The sequence below is a fragment of the Emydura macquarii genome, unplaced genomic scaffold (assembly GCF_026122565.2).
Source record: "Emydura macquarii macquarii isolate MOO-44397 ecotype Brisbane River unplaced genomic scaffold, CSIRO-AGI_Emac_v2 contig_2184, whole genome shotgun sequence".
NCBI classification, from domain to species: Eukaryota; Metazoa; Chordata; order Testudines; family Chelidae; genus Emydura; species Emydura macquarii.
Genome location: NW_027132321.1, coordinates 460,188 through 470,103, shown reverse-complemented (window position 1 = coordinate 470,103; position 9,916 = coordinate 460,188). Strand labels below are relative to the sequence as shown.

Sequence of the window (9,916 nt, the reverse complement as noted above, 5' to 3'; positions counted from 1 at the left end):
TCCGGCTTCCGGTTCCCGCTCCTGATGTCATCAGCCGGGGCCGGAAGGAACCTAACCCAGCCACTCTGCGGATCTCCGTCCCGCCAGGCACGCGGGGAAGGAGCTGCTGCGGCTAAGGGCGCCGCGGACGGGCTGGTACCGCGCGGTCCAGCGGCACAGGCAGGCTAGCTGGGGCCGCGCTGGGGAGGCTGCCCCGCACGGGCGAGCTGCGGTGAGCGTGAACTCGCAGCGTTTGGCCGGTTCAGTGCTCGGGGCTAGGGGCCCCGGCTCCGCCGTGACGGCAGGGCTGCTGCAGAAAGCAAGGGCTGGAGCTTGGCCCTGGGCGCTGCAGCCGGCTGTGCTGGAGGTAGGAGAAGCGCTGCTGTCTAAAGCCAGCAGTTACTCCTCGAACAGACGCAGCACAGCAATAATCCGGCTCACTGAGCAGCGCACGAACGTGACAGTGACCGACCCGTAAAGGCGGCCACAGACCCAGAGTACGAAACTAGAGGCACTGTTTCAAAATCAGTAAAACTTTATTCTTCTATTTCCATTCTTTGCCATTAACAGAAAATTGGAGAAAGCAATGTTTGTTTCACAAAGATAATGCATCTCCCAGAGAAGAAAAACCCTAAATTGAGAATAGAGGTAATATGAAAAAAAACCCAAAACACAGTACTGCCCTCTATTCAAAGAAAATAACTCCTGATCTTTTTGGTTAAAGTAATACTTAGACCAATCATTCAGTTTTCTTGCTTAATAAAGTGTGACTGGGGAAGAATGGGGTGGGGGGGAGGGAGGGGGAAGCACACAGACATCAACTATTTCACCTTGATGAAAGTCTCAATACAGCTATGGAAAGCCTAAGTATTTATTCTTTTACAGTACACTGGGTGCTGGCTGCAAAAAGAAAAAATGTACTCACTTCAGGCACAATTTTTAAATTTAAATCAGTGAAATAAACTGGGTTTAGAAGCTGCAGTGTTCTAAGCAGCAGCAAAATTTGTGCATTGTTTTAATATATTTAAATTACCACACAGATGGCACACCTCATCCTTCTGAAATTCTGCACTGCACATACTAATTGCAGAGAGTTAGAAAAACAGATCTACTCAGGAAGGTACTTTCACTCAGATCTAACAGAACTTTGCTACATGGACTCAAGTTTAAATGAGATATGAAAACAACATTGTAACATTTGGCCATCAACTTAAAGTTATCTGAATGCTCATACAGATTTATATAAAAAAAGTTAATATAGTCCACCATCACATGGTCCTCAGAATTAGAGCTGAATGAACAGGAAACGAGCCTCTCACGTGGAGGGGAAAAGTTAATGCAACTGAGAGCTAAGGCATAACAACACCTTGGCAGAAGTAATGAAGGTAGAGTACATATCTTTTTAGTGCAGAATTTCATAAGGTCTACTGGAGTAGAACTGTCTATAATGTTCACTTACATAGGCAATGTAGATTTGCAGTTACCAGTTGCGTTAAATGCACCATTCAAAAAGCGTCTAAAATTTGATACTATAAGGCGCCACCTTAAGTCTCCAGGCTGCAACTGTGCATAATTTTAAAATGGTTTCATAAATTCATTTTTTTAAACATAACATGAGGAAGGTGTTAAAACTGGTGTGATAGCTTCTTAGAATTTGGAAGGGATGAACAGGGAGATATTCAATACCCTTCACCAGCCCCCATTGCTTGATCGTACTTCGTTATGCACTTTGTGGATCAGTTAGTCAATAACACCAGCTTGACGAATCTTTCTCTCCGCACCAAATCCCTGTAATGATATAAAACCACATTAATCAACTACAATGTGAAATAATGCATATGGTTTACAGAGAAGAAATTGAGAGCTGAAATAGATCCATGTGTAGCACACTTATGTTTTGTTTCTAACAGGGTCAAGTGTTAGCAGGATTTCCAGTGACCCAGCTTTGTCCCCAAATATAAACAAATTAATAGAGTTCCCAAGCTTCTCTATGCATTTGTCTGCAATTCTGCATAGGTATGTTCTATACCATTTCCTTTAATCCTGAACAATCCCCTCCATATAACTGGAAGGGTGATGAGTGATCTTGCTGGGATCCTCCAGCCTAACAAGAAGTTCCTAATGAAATTTAATAAGCTGAGGCTCCCAGCTCTTTCCCCTCTCTCCCACCTGGATTATTTTTCCACATCAAGAATTGGTTTTTCTAGAGGAGTTTTAAATGTTATTGCAGGAGAGTGGAGTCCTGCAGATACAAAATTTGTATCTGCAGCCGATCCATAAATATCCATAGATTTGCAGGGTTCTACAGAAGAGATTTTTCTTCCTAGCACTCGATTTGTCATTCTTAAAGATAGTTAGCATCACCTGCCTGTGAGGTGGTAACTATACATCCAGCTCTGAAATTTGGATTAATTATGTTAGTGCAAGCTGGGCCTGCATAGCAGTCCTTTCCAGGATCAGCAGCTTGAGTGGCTTATGGCAAACACAGTAACTTGATTTTCTACTTTTACATGGATAGACAAATTAAGGACCAGTTTAGCTTTAATCTAGCAATATCTAGGTTAGGAAAAGAACTCTCTTACTTACCTTACAGTAATGTGGTTCTTCATGATGTGTTGTCCACACTAATTCCACTCTCGGTGCATATGTAGCCCATGTGAACAAGATCAGATTCTTTTAACCAGTTGTGTCCTGAGGCCACCTGCACACACACGTTCTTGCATCCCCATGCCAGATAAAGAGCAGAGCAGGCCCAATCATCCCTACTTCCTTAACCAATACAGAATCAAAGGAATAGGACTCCACAGAAGTAGAGATGGATGTGTTGTGGAACCCAGGTAGACTGCATATCAAAAAGCCTGTTACAGTAAGGCAAGTAACTCTTCTCAGAGATTGTCCACATGGATGCCCCTTACCCATTTCCTTGGTGGTGCGTAATGGAGGTCTACTCTGATTATGACTTTAGGACAGCCCTATCAAAGCAGGCATCCAATCTGGAAGCCTCTACCAAGGAGTTGTATACTGTAAATGTGTGGACTCCATGTAGATGCCCTAAAGATTGTAGAAATAGGAATAGTCTTCCAACAGGCCTGAGCTCTAGCCTGGCTAACGCAAACATCCTTACACAGCTGGAGACCCACTTTAGACACTCAGGATATTGCATGACCCTTACCTATGCTCTTTTTGGCTTTTGTTCCTGAATGATTTCATCATTCAATATGATAGTGGTCTTAGACATCAAGTGTGGGAAGTTTAGCTTTTTTTTGAGGTTAAATGAGGTTTGGAAAAGAAAACAGGTGAATTAATTGGTTCACAGGAAACCACCCTGGGCAAAAACTTAGGATAAGGCCTCAGAGTAACCCCATCCTTATAAAATACTGTATAATGAGGACATGCCAAGGGCCTGAATCTTCCACTGATAGGTAGTATAAAGAACAGGTTGCTAAGGGCTCAAAAAAGGGATCTATCAACACTCAACATACTGAGGTTCCAAGAGGGAGAGGCTCTTGAACTGGGGGGGGGGAACAAGTTTAACAAAATCTAGGCTTTGAGGGGTGGCAAAGTACAGTATGGCCCTGGATAGGAGGATATGCATTCTGCTGCCAGATGGACCCTTGAGGAAATAATCCCCCCTGTTTCAGGGCTAGTCAGTAGTCCACTAGTGCTGAAATGAGCAGTCAAGGGAGACAGCTGGGGCTGAGATGCCCCAATATAAAGATAAGTCAGTCTAGTTAAGGCCTTTCATCTTTGGAGCAGAACGTTCTGAACTTCAGCTGAACAGCTTCTTTCAGTGCACGTCATCCTGCCAACATCCAGGCTGTTAGATAAGAAAGCAGGGTCCAGGTGCATTATTCTGCAAGACTGTTGGGCAAGGCCAATCAGCTGATGGGGACTATACCAAAGCATTAATAAGGTCCTAACACCAAACTGCCCAACTAAAGCCTAGGCTATCAGTCAGTCCTGCATCTTGCCTCACTTCCCTCAGTATCATGGATCAAGGTATACAGCACCCCTGCTGTCCAGAGTATTGATGAATACATTAACTCAAACTGCTTCCTGACAGTGGAAATTACCTGCTCCTTCTTGTCTGTAGCCATAATGCATAGCTGTGGTGTTGTCTGTCACTACTTGGACTGTGGCTCCCTGGAGCAAAGGCAGAAATGCTTTGCATGCCAGGCAGATGGCTCTGGACTGTAGATAAACTTCTGAGGGGGCCACAGGCCTGGTGCTTGAAGGGGATCTAGATAAACAACCTCCACCCTTGAGCAGAGGCATCTGCCACTAGAGTCTTCATAGACAGAGATGAAGAGAAGGGTACTCTGTTGCACACCCGAAGAGGGTCTATCTGTTTAACAGGGAGAGGACTATGGTCTTCATGTCTATGCAAGGTCTGATGGGTACACAAACACATTTCAAACCTCCCCTGCATGGAGCATAGGTGTCCTCCTTTGACAGGGTTACTGGTCTAGTGCATGGAGGGGGAGAAGCAGTAGATCTATATGAAGTCTAGTAAGGCATTGACAGTTCCACATGATAGTCTCATAAGCAAATGAGGAAAATATGGTTGATGAAATTACTGTAAGGTGGGTGCATAACTGGTTGAAAGACAGTGGTTATCAATGGTTTGCTGTCAAACTAGGAGGGCATATGTAAATTGGGTCCCACAGGGTCCTCTGTCTGCTCTTATTCAATATTTTCATTCATGACTTGGAGACTGGAGTGGACAGTATGCTTACAAAATTTGCAGATGATACCAAGCTGGGAGGGGTTGCAAAGACTCTGAAGGGTAGGATTAGGATTCAGAAATCTGACAAAACTAGAGAATTGTTCTGAATTCAACAAGAGGTGGTAACTGTTCCTCTACTCACCACTGGTGAGGCCTCAGCTAGAGCACTGTGTCCAATGCTGGGCACCACACTTTAGGAAAGAAATGGACAAACTGGAGATAGTCCAGAGGAGAGTAACCAAAGTGATAAAAAAGGTTTAGAAAACCTGACCTAGGAGGAAAAGGTTAAAAACTGCCTATGTTTAATCTTGAGAAAAGACAACGGAGGGGGCAACCAACTAAATCTCCATGTATTGAAGGTATTAAAAACTGGCTGACAGATCTCAAAATGTAATTATAAATGGTCAATCAAGTAGGTGTGTTTCTAGTGGGGTCCCACGGGGATCAGTTCCTGGCCTTACACTATTTGACATTTTTATCAGTGACAATGATTTCATTTTAAATTCTAGAAGTTGCAGACAAGAATTGGGGAAGTGGCAAATAAAGGGGTCACCGATTCAGAGTGCAGTGATGCATCTGAAAAATTTGACAATGGTTAGGTCACTGATGCACAACTGCCTATCATGCTGACCAAATTGTCCTGTTTTCTTGTACTCTTTCCCACCCCCATGTATATCCACCTGCTGTCTTTTGTCCTATACTTTGATTATAAAGCTCTTTGCAGCAGGGACTGTCTTTGTACAGCACCTAGCACCTTACACTCCTGGTCTATGACTAGGGCTTGTAAGCAGTAGAGTGATACAAATAACTTACTCAGCAGGCACCAGAAAGCGTGCACTAGACCTCAGCTCAACTCTGAAGTGGGGTGCCTTCCTATCTCAGTCAGATGTTGATACTGGAATGGAAGCAGATGCTGGGGTCTCTTGGTTGACTGCCAAAGGAGCTTAGGGTGGAATCTCTCTTCACCAAGGTGCTCGTGGAAGATTGAGGTCTAACTGCATCCTTCCTTTCAGCGTCCAGCAAGGCTGACACACAGCACTCCAGGAGGAACAAATTTTCAATGGGCTTTTCCCCCCCCTGCTTTCCCAGTTCGAGTCACTCAGAGCTACATACATATGATATACTCCTGGGTGATGTATTGGTCTCCCAAACAAAAGAGGCATCTAGAGTGCCAATTATTAAGTGGCACTGAAGTTTCACACAGAGGGAGAGGCTTTAAACCCTGGAGATTTCACTTTTGCTAGAGCCCTTGTATAGAGGGGAAGGTTTCTATCCTAAAAACAGAAGCTTACTAAAATAAGGTTTTGTGTGTACTGCCAACAAGTCTAAATACAACTACGTATACACAAAAGCAGATGGACACTGCAGGGGTTCAGTCTCAGCTACAGGCAACAAGGAACTAAGATGGCTGGGCCCACTGCCCCCTCTTCATCCTTGGCTTGGGGAGAGGAGAAGGGGTGTGTTCATGTTCGTTCAAGGACATTAGGATACAGGCACTGCCCCCAACAGATACTGCCAGCAAAAAGAATCTGATCTCATGTATGGGAGGCACATGTGCACTAAGAGTGCAAACCACATGCACAGTACGTCATCATTTTTCTAGATAGTATGTAATCTTGCACAGTAGGTTGTGATTTAAGAGTATACCTTTGAGTTATCCGGTCCCCTTGGTTGACGAAGAACTGTTAGGCGAGGAGCACTGGCATCATCTAAAGTAATGCTCTTTAAACGATTAACAAGTCTATCGGGACGGGGAGCAGCAACAGCCTTAGCGCCTTCACTGTAACAGAAATGGAGCTAGTTACTTGGGGCAGCAGCAATTCCCTGGACAATATGCTATTTGACTAACAAATAGCATAGGCTGTGATTGGGAATTGGATAATTTGTACCAAGACAAAAAGGAAGTGGAAAATAAATCTAATTTTGAATGGGTTTTCTGGAAAGCACAATAGATCAGCCTCAAGGTCCTATGGTATCCACTGCAGCCCTGGATTCTGGTATGTCAGCAGTGGCCCACAGAGCTTTATCCTCTACAGCAGGCCAAGAGGCTGCAATCTTTCCTCCCAATGCAAACCTTCTGTCATCCCCATGCGTTTTTCACATCCAAAGTAAGCTTAATGCCAGTGCTCAGGAACCATCCATATGCAGTGATGCAACTTGCCAACAGCTCTCCAGAATCTCCGGAAAACAATAACTGGCTGTTACGGTTGCAGAGACAACCTCAAAAACTTGAACCAAGCGTAAACTGCATGAGTCTGCAGAGCCTGGAACAATGAGGTGTGAGCTACCCTATTTATCTCAGAAGTGGTTAGTGCAGATGCCCAGAGATAATCAATATTGACATTTAAATTAATTCCTCACATAAGAATGAGGGGGGGATCTAAATTCTATGTAAATTTTGCAGTGTCAAAACCATTGGTCCCTAGAGCCAATGGCTCCTCAGGCTGATGCAGTTAAGGCACATCAGTTTCATGGCTAATGGAACAGGAATGATGTGGCCAGCATCGTATCCATCCGCCTTCAATTGCCTTAAAAATGGATCAGGTAGCCATATTGCAGCTGGGTGAACTGTATGAGAGGCAGGCTTTCTGTATGAGATCAAGGGAGACAAACCCATGACCTTTAAGATTGTAGCTGAGCGCCTGAACCACTCAGCCACTATATTGCTGTATGCAGCGCTTGTAAAAAGCACCACTCCACCATACCTGTCTGCTGCTTAATGCCCTCTGTTTAGGAATATGCTTGAAATACATCTGGAAGATCCAACAGAACGCCTGAATTGCCTGCTTCCTGAGTGGGGCAAGCCATTGACTGCCTAACTCTTATATTCAAATCTTTATATTGTTTTGCAACGAACTTCAAGTAGTGAGTGTCCAAAGACACTGTGTTGTTAGGGACCTGGTTATCTAAGAGACTGACTGGTCCATACTCCTCATCACAGCATTAATAGCTGGGAGACTCTTGCTGTCAGCTTTTGGTTAAACATTTCACAAATGGTGGCAGTGTTCTCAGCTGAGGGATCCTCACTTCAATATGACAAAAACGAATGCTTATTAACTCAACGCAAGAAGCTTTTTGGTTTAGTCTTTGCCCACATTTCTTCTGTTTGTGGATGACCACATGGCTTTAAAGTTTTTTGTGCCTAGCTGCTACTGCAAAAGGCATTTTAAAGTAAAACTGACATATTAATGGTCAGCAATTCAAAAATCCAAGTAATTTATTCAAACAATGTCTACGAGTCTATCTTGATTTGTGCACTTATGCTTTTCTGCCCTGTGCAGACTTCCTTCTCTCCCTGTTCTATACTTGCTTCAAGGTGATTTCTCCCTCAATACAGCAAAGTTTTCAAATGCTCCCTCAGTGCGTAACACTTAGTTTTCTGAAGAACCCAAAATAAAAGTTGGCTTCCTGCCACATTTTCCTGCAGTTCAATGTCTACCAGTAAAGAATGAGTGGAAAGAGGTTTATAACTCATGTGCGGCCTCTAAAATGTAAAGCAAAGCCAAAATGAAATTTTTTTGTTTATCAGTAAAATGCTAGTCATAAGCTTCAACGCCAACCCTTGTTGAACTGCCATACATTTCGCATATTTTGTATGCGGTGTTGTAGCTGTGTTGGTGTTTTTAATATTCTGAGACAAGTTGGTCTTTTATTGGACCAACTTCTGTTGGAGAGACAAACTGTATAAGCTTGAGAGCTGACCTCTCTCACCAGCAGAAGTTGGTCCAATAAAAGATATTCTCTCATCCACCTTGTCTCATACTTCACAGAACCTTGTGGTCCATTCTATTAAATCTTGACTTCAAATTTCATTCTTTTACTTGGCTTACCTGTACACATCCATGTTTCTCTTTGTCAAATACAATACTAACCCTTTCAATAATGGACATGAATGCTGCTGTCCATATAGTGGCTATTAAGAACAGGAGTTATACAATAGGTTTGATAATATAGGAAGCAGCTCCCCCGCCCCCAATTTACTTAACATGCCAGTTAACACAAAGACAGACCTTAATGTGCATGTAAAATGACTCACTTTCCCACTCTCAAAACTGCTTTCTTCCCCCCATGCAACAAATTATTTTAGTTGTTCCTAATTAAACCAGGTAATCCCAATTCCTCACCAGACACGCCATACATTACAGGCACTGCATTTCCCTGTGCGCTGATTCAGGATCACCGAAAACTCTACTTCATCCCCAGCCTGCAACTCTACACCATCCTGGACTTCTTTCACATGAAAAAAGAGCTTTTTGCTGTCACCCACTTCATAGTTAATGAAACCAAACTGAAAAACAGCAATGCAATTTAGTTAATTCATGTTATTTCAAATGGACATTATTATATTTCAACGCCACGTAGTTTATATGTCGTATTAAAGGGATAGAAAGCGTGGACAAGGTTTTCAAAAATGGATGCCTAACATCAGGCTTCTAAATCCATATTTAGACACCTATTAAACCAAAAAGCTCTGCTCACAGTACTCCTGAAAATCAGTTCACTTATGAGCCTAAATATGGCCCTAGAAGCTCAACCTTTACGTATTCATTTTTCAAATCTTGGTCTAATATGGATATCATCTTTCTGTGTGGGAACACCTTTATGTGGAATGCTGAGTTAAACTGCAGATGCTCCATCCCAGAAGTTCTATAACAGAAGGGATCCCAGGAAAGCAAACAACAAAAGGAAGCAGGAGGTATGACATTCATCTCTCTTCTGAGAATAAGTGTACACAACAGGTGGCAGAAAACCATCAGATGCTCCCTATTTATTCAGTGCAAGAAGTGAACACCCATTAAGGTAGCAACATTTTTCATCCCTTCGCTTCCAGCTCACTCATCCCTTCCCAAACAGACTGTAGAACTTACTGCCACAAGGTATTTAGAGAGTTTAGGGGAATTCAAGGAAAGATTAGACATTTATATGAATCATCTACTGGCAGAGACATTAGCCATGATGAAAACTGAAGGGGTATCAGTCCTCATACTTCGGACTACTTGACATTAGGAACAAAAACTTCTCCCATAGGCAAAACAGGTTTATCTACTGTGGGTTTTACTCTTCTCTGGCCACTGTTCTACAGGATGCTAACATCGTTCTGATCTGGTATGGTAATTCCTATATTCACCCCCCAAAAAGGCAGGTTAATTCCAAACTATCATCTTCGGAAAGTAAATCCCCAACATTGCCCCTCTGGGAACTTCTGGATAC

At 43.2% G+C, this 9,916-nt stretch overlaps 1 protein-coding gene across 4 annotated transcripts in view; it reads right to left on the bottom strand.

Annotated features, from left to right (window-relative positions):
• Positions 1–470: 470 nt before the first annotated feature.
• The window catches only part of CSDE1 (cold shock domain containing E1), a 47,017-nt gene continuing 37,571 nt past the window's right edge, over positions 471–9,916 (bottom strand). For all 4 annotated transcript variants that reach the window (XM_067558737.1, XM_067558734.1, XM_067558736.1 and 1 more), the window contains 3 exons: positions 8,830–8,993; positions 6,353–6,485; positions 471–1,767 (listed from right to left, as the gene is read on the bottom strand). In XM_067558737.1, coding sequence (XP_067414838.1) covers positions 1,720–1,767; positions 6,353–6,485; positions 8,830–8,993 — 345 coding nt within the window. In that variant the 3' untranslated portion in view covers positions 471–1,719. The remainder of the gene's footprint in view (positions 1,768–6,352; positions 6,486–8,829; positions 8,994–9,916) is intronic.